The sequence below is a fragment of the Montipora capricornis genome, chromosome 2 (genome assembly GCF_036669925.1).
Source record: "Montipora capricornis isolate CH-2021 chromosome 2, ASM3666992v2, whole genome shotgun sequence".
Lineage (NCBI taxonomy): Eukaryota > Metazoa > Cnidaria > Anthozoa > Scleractinia > Acroporidae > Montipora > Montipora capricornis.
In genome coordinates, this window is record NC_090884.1 from 54,814,579 (window position 1) to 54,832,078 (window position 17,500).

The 17,500-nt window shown below is 38.7% G+C and overlaps 1 protein-coding gene across 1 annotated transcript in view; it reads left to right on the top strand.

Moving 5' to 3' along the window:
* LOC138027679 (Na(+)/H(+) exchanger beta-like) overlaps positions 1-17,500 on the top strand; it is a 35,120-nt gene that overhangs the window by 1,115 nt on the left and 16,505 nt on the right. The window contains exons 3-17 of the mRNA XM_068875250.1: positions 1-8; positions 894-956; positions 2,398-2,479; positions 2,583-2,610; positions 3,428-3,528; positions 3,704-3,779; positions 5,413-5,483; positions 6,247-6,358; positions 7,160-7,241; positions 8,166-8,261; positions 10,282-10,403; positions 11,086-11,159; positions 12,644-12,772; positions 13,666-13,755; positions 14,930-14,995. The exon at positions 1-8 is cut by the window's left edge and continues 34 nt beyond it. Coding sequence (XP_068731351.1) covers positions 1-8; positions 894-956; positions 2,398-2,479; positions 2,583-2,610; positions 3,428-3,528; positions 3,704-3,779; positions 5,413-5,483; positions 6,247-6,358; positions 7,160-7,241; positions 8,166-8,261; positions 10,282-10,403; positions 11,086-11,159; positions 12,644-12,772; positions 13,666-13,755; positions 14,930-14,995 — 1,200 coding nt within the window. The remainder of the gene's footprint in view (positions 9-893; positions 957-2,397; positions 2,480-2,582; positions 2,611-3,427; positions 3,529-3,703; positions 3,780-5,412; positions 5,484-6,246; positions 6,359-7,159; positions 7,242-8,165; positions 8,262-10,281; positions 10,404-11,085; positions 11,160-12,643; positions 12,773-13,665; positions 13,756-14,929; positions 14,996-17,500) is intronic.

Here is a 17,500-nt window from a genome sequence, read left to right on the forward strand (position 1 = left end):
ATTTTGAAGTAAGTACATAACACTTGTAAATTATTCAATAGGAATTATTATTTTAATTAATACCTTTGAATGTGATGTTTTCAATGTGAGTAGCATTCATAAATTAGCCTCACAAATTTGAGGCAAAGCCAAATGTTTTTTAAACTGACTTGTACATTGAAAAGTAGTGACATGACTGTAATATACATTCATGTTCACATATGTATTCATTTTGTAGAACTGTGCAGCTGCAGGTACTTTGTATTTAAACTAAGGAAATCAAACAAAATCTTATGTAAATAAGGAGGAATTTGTATTAGATATACAGCTATAAATCAAGCAAACATTTTTTCCCCGATTTTAACAGTCAACTCCCGACAACTTGAACCTTCAAGGGAAAGTGAAAAAGGTTCAAGTGAATGGGAGTTCAAGTTATTAGGAGTTAGGAGTTAAGCAGCAACTCTTTATGAAGATACAGGCACAGTAGTTAAATTTACCCTTAACCAAAGAAACCTGAACTGGACAGACATGTTTTTTTGTAATGCAAAAAGGACAAGGTGCTTCAAATTAATAAATTAAAAAAATGTTTTGGACTGCCCTGAGTAAACCGTTTTTTTTTTATTTCCCATATATTGACAGACGTAGTTCTAGTTATTGAGGGTAAAAACATATAGAAAATGACCCGAAGGGAAACCAAAATTGCTTCAAGTTAGCAGGAGGTTTGAGTTATCAGGGGTTTGAGTTAATACCAAGGGTAAAATTGCAGTTAATGTAAGATGGAAATCCATCGGAAATCAATTTTGGTTTGAGTTATAATTTAGTAGAAAGTTTAAGTTAGCAATGGTTTTACACTGTAGTTATCGGGAGTCGACAGCTGTATTAATTTTTTTCATTTTCATCTGAATTTCTTTTAGGGGCATTGGGTCAGATATCCCTTCCTTCTCATCAGATGCCTTCTTTTTGTTTATGTTGCCACCGTAAGTTATCCCTAATACAGTCTATTAATTATTTGTGCAAGGTGTTGGTCAACATGCAACCGATCTGTCAGCCAACAAGAAAAAACAATTTTGTCGGCCAAAATGTGACCAATTTGCAACAAGTACCAGCATTATGTAACACGGCATTAAAAGGTGTGGAAGCTTTCGAAAATTGATCACCGAGACCCTACTGTCACACCAGCGACACATTACCAATGCATGATTGGATCAAGTTCAAAGATTGATGATCACTGATGCTTCAGCTGCCTGTTGATTGACAACTGACTGACAGTTGGCCAACTGTTGAGCAGCTTGTTGTTTGTCATATTGATTGATACATTGGTGGCATCAGATTCGTTACTATAACCCAAATATCTGAGACTGCTCACAAGAGCAAAAAATCTACAATTTATAGACTTCGTACCTTGGACCCATCCTCATGCTATCATCGTTGGTGATGACCAAGAGAATAGCCCACTTCCCAATAGAACATATAATATCAATTGCTGTTTGGCTTTGTGAAAAGGCTAGCCTTGGTGTGAAGCGACTATCACACGAAGATGGTGTTCAAACAATTAATTTTTATAGCTAGACAAATGTCTGCTGGCATAGCCAGTCAGAAGAGCTGTACTACGAGAGAACTTAGTGTTACACGTGCCAACTCTTAGCCGTGAATGGAGCTTTGAAAAAAGCGCCAATGCCGTTGATTGTACTAGCCTGCTAGCGACAACAAAGCTGTGAAGTTCAAAGCAAGAAATACAATAAATCCTTAGTGTTTGCTGACCTTGGCAACTAGACGGCACAAACGCTATATTGAAAACTGAGAGCCGCCATGAAAGGGTTACAGATAGTATCGTCAGGATCCATTAACTATCTTTTACTTATGTGACAGTAAAATTGCCTTTAATGTTTATTGAGAAGTGATGAACATACTGAAACATAAACAAAGACCAAACTGAAGAGTACACCCCTCTCCCTCCCTTTTAATAACAAGGGTGGGAATGCTGCCCAGGTATTAAGAAATAACCCCCCTAATCCAAAGCTACAGTAAGGAGTGTCCAAAAACTGAATGGCTTTCAACACATGTTCAGGCGACATCATCCTAGCAGCCAATAATTGCATGTGCACCATAATAATTATTATTATATTGCATAATTAAAATATTATTTATTAATCCTAGCCAATCATTCAAATGAAAAATAATTGGTTTGATGTGCATCGAAACATTCAACTTTATATTTACTTGTGCACCAAAACATGCTTTGAAACAATTCAGAAATGGGCAATTGCTGGCTCTGTGGAGAAATGAATGTTCCGTACATCATCAGTGAAAGGGTTATTTCTGAAAGTAATGTCGAATCACGTCTGATTGTCATCGTGGTGATAGCATGAACCCAAATCTAATTTATTTTCTGCTATTCTTTTGTCATTTCCTTTTTAGGATTGTTCTTGAGGCTGGTTATTTTCTTCAAGATAGAGCATTTTTTGAAAACATTGGAACAATATTACTCTATGCTATTGTGGTACATATTTTCACTTTATTGGTTAACAAAGATATATAGTTTAATATGATTATTTCTTGTAAGTATTTATTTATTTATTGATTAGTGTTTTTGGTTCTTGTAGGGAACAATCTTCAATACCTTCACTGTAGGTGAGTGGTGAATTTTGTCTTGTCAATATAATTATTGAATCTTTCAGATCATTATGTAACCTTGAATGCAAATATTCTGTACTGAACATTTAATCAGTGTTGCAGTAACGTTTTATGAAATCAGGGACTGATCAAGAGCTGTGAAACCTCAACTTACTACACATACATGTACGACGCCCGCCATATATACGTGCATCTTCAGTTTTTGCATCTCCGGCATTAGCCATTGAAATCCTGTCCATTGTATCCAAAACCGAGACATATTTTGCTAGCACGACAGAAAGAGTTGATACTATGGCACTCCAAAGAGTTGTGCAACATTTTGGGACAGTTTTCTTTCTGCCACCTTCTTGGATTGCTCTTACAGAGGTAGCCAGCCCTTTGCCGTCTGCATCTGATGTCCTAAGAATTAAGTTGAACAAGTTCGTGACTGTGAGCTCCATCCACAGTCTGACCTAATATTTGTCTGGCTCAACATGTCCAGGGGGGCAGCTGCCCTCTGCTAGCTACAGCTCTGAAGAGGGATCCTTAAAAATGGGATGTTTCTCCACCTTCTTCCATTTAAATTGGCTGGAAGACTGACCCATCTGACCCTCCACCCCTCTTGATAAAATTATTACAGACCCACATGTAAACATGATAATGATTAAATGTTTCCTGGTCAGTGCAGTTTTTTATCTCATCAAAATGTGACTGGCCAGCAATATTACTCAGACCCCTGTATCATTATTTTGATCTCCAATTTCCAATAATATTACTGCATTTATGTTTAACCTTCCAAGTAGATACAATGATTAATTTTTCTAAATCCATTTAGGACTCTCTCTGTATGCAGCGTCAGATGACATTGGAATCGTTTTACCTATTATGCATGCCTTGACATTTGCATCACTCATTTCGGCTGTCGATCCAGTTGCTGTAAGTATCATCATCAGAAGCTATATCAAATAGATTGCAGGCAAACTCAGGCAGGCTGCACAAATTGTTCTGTGTCAGTATGATTTATACAAGACTTTTAGTTTTTCAAAAAGTCTGCATGTATGACTCTCATCTCTTGATTCTCAACTTTTATTTCTCTTCTACAATAATTCAGGTGCTAGCTGTGTTTGAAGAGATTCACGTCAATGTAATGCTGTACATTTTAGTGTTTGGGGAATCACTTTTGAATGGTGAGGTCCATTAATTGTGGCTGTTACATGTAATAGGGACAAATCTGATCCTTGCATTTATTGATGGTTGTAACAGTGTATTGTGCCTTTAATTTGAGCCATTGAGAAAGATGATATTGTAAACGTATTTTGGCAATGGGTAAAGCAAGAAATGAAGAGTATCCAGAGTTCCAGGGAGGAATCTGATCCTACCTAATATTGTACTGGCAGATATTTCCTCACCCTCACCCCCCCCCCCCCCCACCCCCCCTCCTCCCTTATGCAATCTTGTATCTATTGTCCAACTCATAACTGACAACCGAAAAACTTGTTGGCCAAAATACTTCCAATTCATGTACAGTATGTTAGCCCACATGTTAGTGACGTGTTGGCCAACACGTTATTCAACATAAATAGCTTTGAATTATAGAAATCATGCAGGCTAAACATGCAGGAGAATCAGAGTCCTGAGAATTTTCATGCCTTCGGAAGTTTAATGCATGGTATAATTTTGAGAATTTGATTGATCATAATTTTATTAACAAACGAAATTATGTGTGAAGTGAATCATATATTGAACTGCGGATATGAAATCAAGTGAAGTTGTGATCCTCGCAGTTATGATCAATGCAATTTTAGCAATTGCGTAGAGAAACCTGAAATTTTCAGGAGTTTAACGGGGTTTGAACCCGTGACCATGTGATGCTGGTGGGATGCTGTAACCAACTGAGCTACATGTATGTCAAGCCACTGATGTTGGAAGCTGGTCATTTGTTGACCCAGCTCTGTTGTTTAGGGCACTGCACTGGCATCGAGAGGTCACGAGAGTTTAAACCCCATTGGAGTCCTAAAATTTTCAGGCTTAATTCTCTACACAATTGCTAAAATTCCATTCATAACTGCGAGGATCACAGCTTCACTTGATTTCATTATTTTTTTATTTGCCACCCCTTCGGTAAAAGTTAAGAATCTGATCCCACCAACGCGTCGGCCGACACACCACCAACACATCACCGACACGTCGGCCGACACACTACCGACGCATTGGCTGACACACTACCGATGCGTTGGCCGACACACTACCGACACGTTGGTTGAAATACTTACTCTTTATGATTTTGTTAGTCCTTGCAGTTGGAAGCAAGAACAACTTCATAAGGAACAACGAAAACGTGATAGGCAAATAGCCGCCATTTTTAAAATGAAACACTTGTCTAGTACCTAGGTCTTCTCGATGTTTTGTAAAGGGTCGGTTACCAAAGCGGGGAGTTAATTTGCAAGTCGACCGACATGCTTATTTTTCATTCATTATAAAGGATTAGGAAGTGTAAACCCTTTATTGAAAAAGGTACGTTTAGGTTTTCAACAGTTCAATAAGGCCCAAATGAGTCACCGACACGCCACCGACGCACCACCAACGTACCACCAACGCATCTTATACGTTATAAGATTGAACAGCGGCCAACGCGTCGGCCGACAGTCGACCGACGCGTTGGCCGATGTGTTGGCCGACGCATTGGTGGGATCAGATTCTTAACTTTTACCACCCCTTCATCAAGACCATTTCTAAAAACCTCTCGTTTTGTTAACTGGAGCCTTAAAATATGCTGTACGTATTAACTAATTAATTTGGTCCTTGATTTTGTTTCTACAGATGCGGTGACTGTTGTGTTATACCATCTGTTTGAAAGTTTAACGTTGTTTGATACAATCACTTATGCAGAGGTACAAATTTAATTATTGATTATTATTAGGAAATTTAAGCAACAGTCACAGATACAGCAATAACATTACCGTAAAGCAATGAAATATTTATTGGTTAGCCCATTGACAAGTAAAATAATCAAAACATGGGAAAATGCTCAGCCGCAGCAAATCACCCTGCTGTTGGTAACATTGATAAAAGACAAGTAAGACAGTCAATTAAGTCAGGTGGTGCATTTTCCATTATTTTTTCCTCTGGAAACCAGGCTTTTTATTTTACCAAAAACTGGTTGCCTGTAAACTTTCTGGTTGTCTTGGACGACTGAACGGCCGCTTATTTCAAGCACTGGGTGTGGCATGCATGCATTTTGCCATTATTACTCCACAAAACAACAACATGAAATTGATCACCAAATGTTAGTTTTTTTATGACAACGTGAGCATGAAACAGTGAATTATGCATTTTCTATCTTTACTTTAAAACCATTCGCACCCCTCCAGTTGCAGGATAGTTTGCCTACATTGTACGATGCACAAGGTGAACTAGTAAGATGAAATAATTGTGTGATTAGTGCCAAGTTACGTTGTATATTTTGGAGTAACATTTTGCTTGATGTTCATTGCCATTGTCCATGCTTATAACACCTCATTACATGTACCCTATACTTGATCAAGCAACAATTCCATTTCAGCATATTTTTAAGGAAAAAGACTCTTTTATGAAAGGTGGCATTGCTGTTTCTGTACTTTTAAGCTCTCAAAATACCTCTTGTCATCTCTGCAGGTTCTGAAAGGCTTAGCATCATTTCTTGTAGTCAGTGTTGGCGGCACAATCTTGGGCTTCTTGTGGGGTTTAGCAACAGCATTTGTCACAAAGTACACAGACCATGTGCGGGGTGAGTCCCAGGTTCACAAATGCTACCATACTTACATGTATTACAGGAAGTAATATATCTATATAATTATACTTGCCAAGTGTCATTCCTGCAGATCAAAAACTTATTATTGGCATGATTATTATTGGAAAACCTTTCCTTGGTGGTAAAGTTTGAGCTATTACAGCTGTCATAACGACATACATTTGGAAACAAATATTTCATCTAAAATAGAAATCAAGCCAAAGTAATTTAAAGAAAGGTCAATGTGAATGACTGTAAATTTGCTAAAAATTCAGATTTTATCAGGGAATGCTCTGGAAAGGAGCTCTCTAATTGGAGATCTTGGGGTCACTTCAAGTTGGAACATTAATCTGTCCCTTCTAAAGGAAAAGTCCTGGTTCTTTTTGCGATGGATATCAAAATGTCACCTCTACATGTATGACTCAGAACATTAGTTGGCAGGTTCTGGTACAGTGCTTTGACATTTTGTGGACTTATTTGTTTGTTTCAATCATTGAAACAAACAGGTTGAATAAAAAAAAATGTTTATGACTACATGTATGTTTTACCAGGATAGTTGCCGTAATTTGTTTTCTTTGGTTAAAAAATTTTCAGACTAGTTTGTCTTTTACTTTCCTTTGTCCTATAGACATTAGATATCATAGTCTGAAACAAAGGAACTAAAAAACAAACTACATGTAGTTTGAAAATTTTTCCACCAAGGAACTGGAACAATTTTAACTAACAACAACTATTGCCAGTGAAATTGTTGTTTCTTGGAGTACCAGTACTTGATGGACAATTTTGTTATTTTTGTAGTCATTGAGCCCATCTTTGTTTTCGTCATGAGTTATCTGGCATATCTGACTGCAGAAATGTTCCACTTATCGGGAATCATGAGGTACAGGAAAATGACTCCTTTCTTTTCAGAGAATTTGCAATGCTTCTGGTTGTTTCATTCCATAGTCGCTTCATTCAAAGATAAAGTTATCTCAGTTCCTTGAAGTTCCACACTGTATGTAATTTTGACAAAACACATCCTGATTGCAATAACTAAGAAACTCGTGTTGACTGAAATGTTTCTTAATGTTGTAATTTTAATCCTAAAATACAGAACATAATTTACAATTGTGCAGGTATGGTGAGCGTCTTCAAATGATACCTTTAAGGGAAGTGAAATGGGAAGCCATTTGTTTTTCTCCATTTGCTCAGAGGTGAATATTATACTCTTAATGTATGGTCTCAAGGGAAATAGTTAGTTTTGTTTTCCCGAGAGTCCTCCTGTTTCCCGAGAAGAAGTTGAGGGAAACATCAGGACTCGAGGGAAAACATTTAACTAACTAGTATCCCGAGGGACCAGACATTAAGTGCTTTGTTATATATTTAGACTTTTCCTGCAACAATCGCAGCAAAACAGCAGGCAACAACTGCGGAATTGTATCCCGGTTGGGATACATTTGAATTTGATCAGGGCCATGTGACCAAGAATCAACCAATCCCAGTGAGCAAAAGTCTAGGTATATAACAATACTTACTATTCAGCTCTGAGCTAGCTAGCCAATGAGAATGCATGGAAAGAACTAGTCATCTGTGTGTCTGTGTTAGTACTAATTAATCTTAAATACTCCTGATTTATGGCAAGCATTATATAATATATTTTCATCCTGACAAGCAATCTACACTTGTTTGAATCTAAATTACTTTATTTTTGGATGAAAGGTGTGAAACAAAACAATCCAAAACTATTTCAAAAATTTATTTGTGAATAATTATAGTATCCTTTAATGTATTAATTCAGACATTGATTCGTCTGATTCTGCCATAGCATTGTTACTTGTGCAATCGTCATGAAGCCGTATGTAGAGCTCAACATTTCAAGAAAATCTCACACAACTATTAAATACTTCCTGAAAATGATGAGGTAAGTGCCAATCTCAGTGTGCGGAGAACTCACCTCAGTAACCAGTCAACTCATACCCAAAATCTAGTCCATTCGTACCCACGTCCAAATTACTATTCATGCCGGCATAGACGTCAATTCGAAGTTAATAAGGAAGACATGATGTTAAAGTTTGGAAAATCCCAACGATATTTTTTGAATGTCATAACAGAAAATGGTCATGAACTCTTCTTCTTTGAATTCAGAGAACTGGGTACGAATTGACAGACAACTGGGTATGAGTTTACTGACAGTTGGGTTAACTTGCGATCAGGCAGGTGTACTTTTCTTTAGACCTGCAGGTGCGAAAAGGTAATAACATCATATCGATTATGAATTGGCTCTTCCGCAGCCCCGCACCAATTTGTTTGAAGAAGAGTTTCTCTTACAACGGAGCCAGGTTGTGGAACAGTCTATCCAGTGACCTTCGTGCAGCAACATCTTATCATGGATTTTAAACTTAACGTCACCACAGTTTTGGATGAGTTTTAAGACGGCATCCTTGTAAAGCAGCTTTTAGTACTCAAATAAAGCTATGATCCTCGCAGTTATGAATGCAATTTTAGCAATTGCGTAGAGAAGCCTGAAAAATTCATAACTTCAACGGGGTTTGAACCCGGTGCGACGCTCTAGCCAACTGAGCTATAAAGCCACTGACGTTTGGAGCTGGTCATTTGTGGGTTCTAATTTGCCCGTGAGGAATGAATCAATCAACGAAATGATATATGAAATGAATCATATACTGAAATGCGGATATGAAATCGAGTAAAGCTGTGATCCTCGGGAAAATTAGAACTTCAGGCTTCTCTACGCAATTGGTAAAATTGCGTCCATAATTGCGAGTATCATAGCTTTACTTGATTTCATATCCGTAGTTCAGTATATGATTCATTTCATATATCGTTTCGTTCAGCTTTAAGTATGTAGTTAAGAGTGTTTTAGCTTAGTTTAGTTAGGAATAATTAGTAACCCTAACTCTTAGACCATAACCCTAACCCTAAGGAAAAATGTTTCTAGCTAATGGGAGACAGTTTTCCTTTGTTCAACGTTTCGTGAAAGGAGCTCGGGGAAATTAATTCGTGAGCGGGCAATTGCAAATTTGGATCGAGCACTGAGGGAGCTAATATATATCTTGTTTTTATCTTCAAACAAACACGACCCACGACCCACCCACCCACGCGATTTAGCCTCACCCTACATTTACTGCAATTTTAGCCGTGTGGAAGGGTCTATGATAATATTAACTTTATTTCTACACGATAAATCCTTCGGAAACGATTATAAAAGTATGATAAAAGATTGACATGATGTGTATACATGGAGGATCTCGGGTCCACGACCCACGACTCACGACCCACCCACCCACGCCGATTAGACACTCTCTAAATGTATGGGATTTTTGCCGACTTGGAACCGCTGTAGCGCCGCTGCAAAGAGGCGGATTTCCACATTGAAAGTGTCTTTTAAAAGACAGATATACTGAGATTATTTTCATGAAATACAGAGAACAGATTCAGGCTGCAACGACCATAAACGAATTTTTAAGATTTCATACAAATCCTTCCAATCAAAATCGTGCAAATTGTCTCGAAATTAGGAGCAACATGAGAAGATTTATTATTCGAATTTAAGGCCGTCGTCTCTTCCTTTATGGCCTTATTTTCTGTTGAATGAATGATATCAATAAAATTATTTAAAGTATTGGCAAAAGTTGGAAATCCCATTCATTTACTGTAGATTTAGCCGTGTTTGCCCCCAACCAAGATAAATTTTATATGTAATGCGCGATAGATCATTTTTATGAATTTCGCGCAGTATAAGTGATTAAATCATTCATTCAAATCACCAAGATGGCGTCAAAAACCGTGGAAAGGTCTATTATCATTACCTTCATGACCGCTCACTAACCGAGTAAGCTACGCCTGCCTCGTTTTGAGTTAAAATTTCCCTTTCATGATTATTGTATGAATAAATTCTGCTGTCGTGTGTCATCTTTCCTCAGTTCAGGCAGTGAAACTCTTATCTTCATGTTTCTTGGAGTTCGCGTGGTCACTGAAGACCACAAGTGGAACACAGGCTTCGTGCTGATTACATTGGTCTTTATTTTAGTCTTTCGGGCAATAGGTAAGTTGTCACAATCAACCTCTTCCAGGCTCCCAGATAGCCGGGAAAGCGAAAAACGAATAGGAGCTTGGGTCGAGGCAACGGTAGCCTCTTCAGTTATTACGGCAGCGATGGTCACCACTTTAAATCCTGATCCATGCACAACTTGTCCCGAGAAATACGCGAATTCATTTTACCGAGTTGTGGGATTCGAACCCAGAACGCTTGGATGCGGTCCGTGAGCCATAACTAGGGAGCTTAAGCACGCGCGTTTTTGAGACGCGGACGGCAACCGGATGTGAGCTGTTTTCTCTTTTAACTTGTCTTTACACAACCACATTTACATTTTTAAGTATCTTTTCTCTATTAGAAATGATTAGTGTAAAAATCTGGGAGACACCACTGTCCTGGCACGCGAAATGTTCTCTTCCGGTTGCCGTCCGTTTGTGTGTAGTTTGAGCACGTGCGGTGATTCAAATCAAGATCGATTCGCGCTGCAATTGTACGATGAATTTAACTGGAAAATCGGTCAAATCGGACTCTTCTGCTCCATGTGCTTCTATGCCAATCAAGCTGTGCCTTAGAATTGGGGAGATGATACGTTCGTTATTTGAACTTTTAAAGCCTATCTGTTGCAAATGATGACATTGTCAAGCTAACTATGGTCGTATGTTACTAAGCGGAAACATTTTTATTCCTTTAGGGGTGGTTTTGCTGACGTTTCTTGCCAATCTTGGGCGAATAAACAAGCTAAGTGCTGTGGATCAGTTTATCATGGTACTAGATAATATTGAGTAAACTTATTCTAGAGCTTTCAGTTAAGTTAGGGCACATCTACCGCACATGGTAAATTCCCCTTTAGAGAGGGTGTTTTCAGAATCTCGCGCTACTTTTTCAGCCATCTGGAACAAAAATTAATCGCATCTTCCACGCGCGTCTTTTCCGCGATTTGATATTTAAGAAGCAAACTTCGTTCACGCGTGAAACGCAAATACAACGCAAGTAAGCCTGGTTGTCACTAGCGACCCATGCACAATCGCAAGCGTAAACAGGTTATGCTAAGTGAAAACAAACGTCGACATGAGCATCAAAATCAGCCACGGCCTCCGCCACTTTGTGGAAATTCTCAGACGCGGGGAATCTGGAACGAGTGCTTTACCACCAGATGTAGGAAATTTCCTTTTGAATGAAATGAAATGAATGTATATTTGACGAGTGAGAGAACTGAGTGATACCCGCGCACTTAGCTGGACAATTAAAGCAATTGGCAAGCAAGCAACTTAAAGTGTATATGACAGTTTTTTTGATTTACTCAAGTGAAAAATAAAGAGATAAAAACAACCAAAAAATGTTCCATACTGATTTTTATTCTATGCTTTACAGCCTTTTAGAAATCGGAATTTTCGGATAGTTCGCCCGTTTTGTACAACGTAGACGAGATGGAATTAGTACTAAATACTTATGACAGAGCCAAGTTGTATATTGAAGTGGGACTTTAAGATCGTCGACGCAAATCTCGCTTTCGGAAACGGTCGTTGCCATTTGAAACGGTCGATGCCATTTATAACGGTCTACTACATACCTCACTTCAAAGAAAATTAAAAGAAACAAACTAAGAAAAAATATTAACAAAAATTAAGACAAAAAAGGAAAAAAAAAACATTTATAAAAGAAAAACTGGAGGAAAAAAGGAGTCCGAAAATTTCAAGACTTGAACTCGGGTTCTTAGCCCTCGCCCTAAACAGAACCCTATTAAACCCGAACCCTAACTCATATGACCAGCGAGACACAACTCCCAGTAACCGCAACCTTTTGAGTTCTTACACCTAATGAGTGTAATTCAGAGCTAAAAAATGGCAACGACCGTTCTGAGAAATGGCAACGACCGTTTACGAAAGGGAAATAAGCATCGTCGACGGCGAAGTCGACGAAAACATCACATCAAAATATAACTTTGCACTGTCTTAAGTCTTTCGCGCATCCTATAATGTGGGCGAAGTGTCCTAAAAATAAATTGGCACGAGCGGTTTCAGAGTAAACAGAGCAAATACTCTTTTTCTTTGGCCATCTCAATTTAAGAACTGAGGAACAGCACACAAGCAGCGGTGACAAACGTGAGATGCGAACTCATCCTTTGAACTTATATTTTACTTTATGTATGTATCATTTTGCAAGTCGGGACCACAACAAATACTCGCGTCATAATCGGTCTCGAAAAACGCCTTTTTATTCACCGTATCATTTTCTGAATTTGTTTTCAGAGCTATGGTGGAATTAGAGGAGCCGTGTCTTTCTCGTTAGCCGTTTTACTCTCCTCAGAGCATTTTCCTCTCAGGGAAATGTTTGTGACGACTACCATCGCTATTGTCCTTTTTACAGTTTTCTTCCAGGTAGGTCATGTTTCGTCTTCGAATTCTAACAGTCTTTGAAACGAAAATGTCTGCACTAGATGTAATTTACAGTATTTTGTAGTATTATCCAACTGTATTAGTTATTTGCACACAAAACGCACGAAACGAGTACAAATATTACACGATTTTGTGTTGTTAGTTATTTTAGTATATAGGCAAACTGGTCCGAGATGAAAATGAGAATTCTGATTTGTTCTCTAAGCGGTCCCAATTTTGCAATACAGACAGCTAAGATGGACCGGTCACAAAGCAGCGTACATAGGTTGCCAAACTGTTCCCATTTTCTGTTTCCATTTTCTCGGACATAAAAAGAAAAATGCGTGAAATGTTTTTTTATTTAGTCATGTCGGAGTTCCAGTACATGTACGAAGTTTACTTTCTAGAACCGTTAATTAGAACAGGTGTAGAGGCGAGACTCAAGGAACAGAACACCCCACGCAAGAGAGCCAATATAATAAACGCCTTGTTGAACTAGCTTGTTCGGTCCGTACTGGGAAAATGTTAGTCGAGTTCCTTTTTTTTTGGCACCACTGCTGCACCGCCCTGCTTTCCCAACTGAAAATCGATGTCGTTCTCCGTAAGATTTCATTGCTCGACTGACGTTGTAATGAGGTATTCAAGGCCTACATGGTCTGTCACCGACCAATTAAAATATATGTTTCACTACAAGTTTGAATGTCAGAAAGCGGTACGAATGATTGTTGGTGAGAAGTTTTCGCGAACTTCGATTGCGCCGAACGCTGTACTCGGTAGACTTCGAGCTGGCAATTGGAAGAAATGTTTTCGCTTTGTCAACAATGAATTTTAGCTTACGTTTTCTATACAAAATAACAAATTAGAGTTTTTACCTTAACGCTCTCCTATTTTTTTAGGGAATGACCATTAAACCTCTTGTTCGAATTCTCAAAGTGAAACTCAGAGGCAAAGAGGAGTTGAGCATGTACAGAGAACTCAATGACAAGGTGTGTAATTGAAGCCAGCAAGGAAGTTCAAAACAAATGAAAAGAATCACGCGTCTTCTCCAAATTAAACCATAGAAAGGTGAAGTTTACATAAGAGCTCTGACGCGAGTTCAATACCAGGATGACTACTTGATTTCGGATCGTTTACATGTTGCCTATGTGATGTTATATCGTTTTTAAATGAAGGTACACTTGACAGTGATTACGCATGCACTAGAGGATAGGTTCGTACCGAAACGAGTTGTTGTTCTTAGTTTACATGACACTGCTGCGGGATGTCTTACTGGAATGAAATCAGTTTCGCTCCGGTGCAACAACCGGGTTGAACTCGCGCCGGTATGCCGCGCCGATTCCGGTATGACATTTTCTGGTGGTATCGTGTTAACGAATACGCAACCACAAGAGGGAATCGCCCCGGTATCATGTAGTTTCAGTTTCAGTTTGTTATTCTTTTACACTGTTCACAAATTATTCTTCTTTAAACTACATTACAAGAGTAAAGAGATAAAACAGCATTTAGTAAATTCCACAAGTGATGAATTAAGCAAAATGTGCGTAGTGAACGAAGTAGCTTAAGCTTTCGAGTTGGTCACTGCCACGAGCAATTGATCGACATGAACATGTACATATATTTTCTTAAAAAAGAACAAAAGGAAGTAAGTAAAAGAATGCTGTCTTAGAGCGAGTTTCAATCGAGGGTCGTAAAACCAAAACCAAAGTAATTACTTTGGTCAATCAAAAAGGACGGAGACAATCCAGTAAACCAAACAAAACTCATTTGACACTCATTTGAAAACCGCTCTAGGTTTTGTGATTTATTAGGAATTGATGACTTCGTTAATTTAGTTTCGATTTTCGCTGAGTGATTTTTCAGTCGAGTTTTGCGATACCAAAAGCAATACCTTTTGGCCTGTCATTTCAGATGAAGGCAGTGAAATGCGCTAATCAAGACACAAAGCAAATACATACAGCCGTCCCTGAGCGCGGGAAAACACGTTTGGTGAATCAGTTTTGTGTTTTGGCCTTTTTCTCTGATTGGCTGTGAGGGTAGCTCGAGATGTTAAAGCCAATCAACGTACAAAACCAAAGCATTTGCGTAATTACTTTCGATACTCGACGGTCTATTAGAAAAAAAAAAACAGGTTTCATTTTTATTTTTCTTGCTTTGTGATAGCTATTAGGTCATCTTGTTGCTGGAATTGAACAAATCAGTGGTCATTTTGGATACGGATATTACAAGGTGAGACTGCAGAATTTCTCAGAAATGCACACAAAGCTATGTGATTGCAAGTTATTGTGACCAGAATAATTGTAACGAGCAGTTATCGGGGTGGACTCCAGGAGATTTATCGATAAAATTTAAGAAAATGCAACAGTCCTCGGAGACCCAGGGGCAGATAGTTGGCCCAGAGAAAATCCTTCTCCTGGGCTAACGATCTGCCCTTGGGACTCCGAGGATGTAGAAAAGGGAAACTATTACGATGAAGGTGGCATCGTCGAAAGTAAATGTTAATTATGTAGTCAGTTTATTCACAACATCATTCCACCGCTGTCTCTCTCCCAGAGAGAGAAAGGAAGGGATCAATTTGGGCAAAAAGTCGTGAATTTACTTTTCAGAATCAAATGCAGCAGTAATGTCCAAATGTTTCGTTTCGAAAAGTGATCATGTTAGATTTAATACCGCCCAGTAGAAGAGTTGGAAATTGTCCTTTCCATCTGTCATTGCATTCAGTGAAACGAAAACCTTCAGACTGGACTTCTTGTTTCGATCCCACTCCCGTTTAAAAAACAAAATTGCCCTGTTCGGGCATTAAACGATAATGGTAGTTTTAAGTACTAGAAAATGGCGTTGCATTAACCAAATTTCGGAAATAACGACACTTTTGGTATGGAAAAAACTTACATTCAAATTTTTAAAGTTGAGTCAATCAATTTTCGGATGCTCAAAGTACGTCTTGATAGGTTTGCAGCAAAAAAACTTCGCTCTGACGAAGGGTTCACGCTCGAATCGTCAACTGGCAAATCTCTATTTACCTATAAAGTACTACTATGACCAAAAACTCAATTGTTCTTTTTGACTGATTGGATTTCAAAACTATGTTAACCAAACTGTACGTGACCCAAGTTTTAAGCCTTGATTTCCAAAAGACACCTGTTTATTTTAACTGGAATTCTCCTATTTCATGGTCCGCCATCACTAACTTTGAAATCTTGAGAGAGCTGGTTCGAGGATCGAGAAAATGGCGACAAAGACTCATGATCTCTCGTAATTTGCGTTGAATTGACTATTATCGCAAATTTAGAACACTGTGACCCAGGGTTTGTGGTAGCAAGGAAAAATAAGGAAAATAAAAATTCGTATCCGCGTGGATTGGATATGAACCCAGAGTTTCTACTCTATAGGAACCGCTTCTTTCCGCTTTACCGCTGAAGATCAAACCACCGCGTTCTCAAAAAAGATTCCTTTTTAAATAAATCTTTTTTGACAGCGCGCTGTTAAAAGTCTCCCATAGGATATCGCTTTGATTTTAAAATGTTGATCTTTGTGGTGAAGTTCGTTGCCGAGTGATAATACAGCATTATGAAATAGTGTTTAAAATGTTGTCCCTGAGCAGCTAGCGGTGTGGTGGTTAAGTGGTTAGGTGACCGGTTAATCAACATTACCAGGTTCGAGTCACACTTGGGTTGTCTTTTAAAAGATATATGACCATTTTCCATAATCCATATCAAGCTTTAAATTAACGATAATAGTAAATTCAGAGCAAACTACGAATTAACGATAAATAGTTAATTCGAGGTAGAGAATTTAAGAATGCAATGGGTCTGTACGCGGCTGAATTAATATGCATCACGAGAGATTCGAGCATTCAGGTTTTTAAACTTGTCTTTTGCATGTAAGAAGCTGCATTTACACACTGCAATTTAAAGCAAGTGAGTAAATGACGTAACTTTCCCTAGATCCAACCCTCTGAGGCCCAATCGGTCAATTTTGGACGTGAGTAATGGTGGACCATGAAATCTAGAACTTACAGCCAAAGTAAACAGCTTTTGGATAAAAATCAACGCTCAAAATATGTTAAGCAAACGCACTTTTAAAATCTGAAGAAAAAGAGAAAGTGGTTTTTTTATCATAGTAGCACTGTAACAAATCGTTTGATAAAACCTACTTTTCGTGTTTCACTCCCCGCGGACTCAACACCATTTTCAATTAGAAACTCAACCCTGCTGTACAATACAGTGATCAGCTGTTCGAAACGACTCCGTTTTCAGGCCTGCGCAAACGGCGTCCGTTCGACTTTGTTGAACGATGTTGACTGCTAGGGTGGGCAAACGGTTTTTTAACTTGTCATCAACATTTTATTCAACAAAGCCTCACGAGCTAGAGGCCCGGTATTCAGTCCCATGCTTCAGCCGCGGTTGTTACTATGGATACGGACAGGGGTACGTCATGGAGAGACCAATTAGTGCGCACGCGCGTGCCCAACAATGTTGAAATAGGAAGGGGGGGGGGGGGGGGGGCAAGAAATGTTGAATGGTTGTTGAAGCAAAGTTTAAACGCTTTTCAACACGGTTTCAACATCATTGTTCAACAAAATCGAACAGATGTTGAAGCAAATGTTTAAGCCGTTTAGGCTAGACACCAAAATGCGTAGATGTGGCAAAAAGCGAGGGGAAGCATATTCTTCATCGTATGTCGCACCGACACATCAACTCGAAAAAAGGCCGGGATAAAACTACTAGTTTG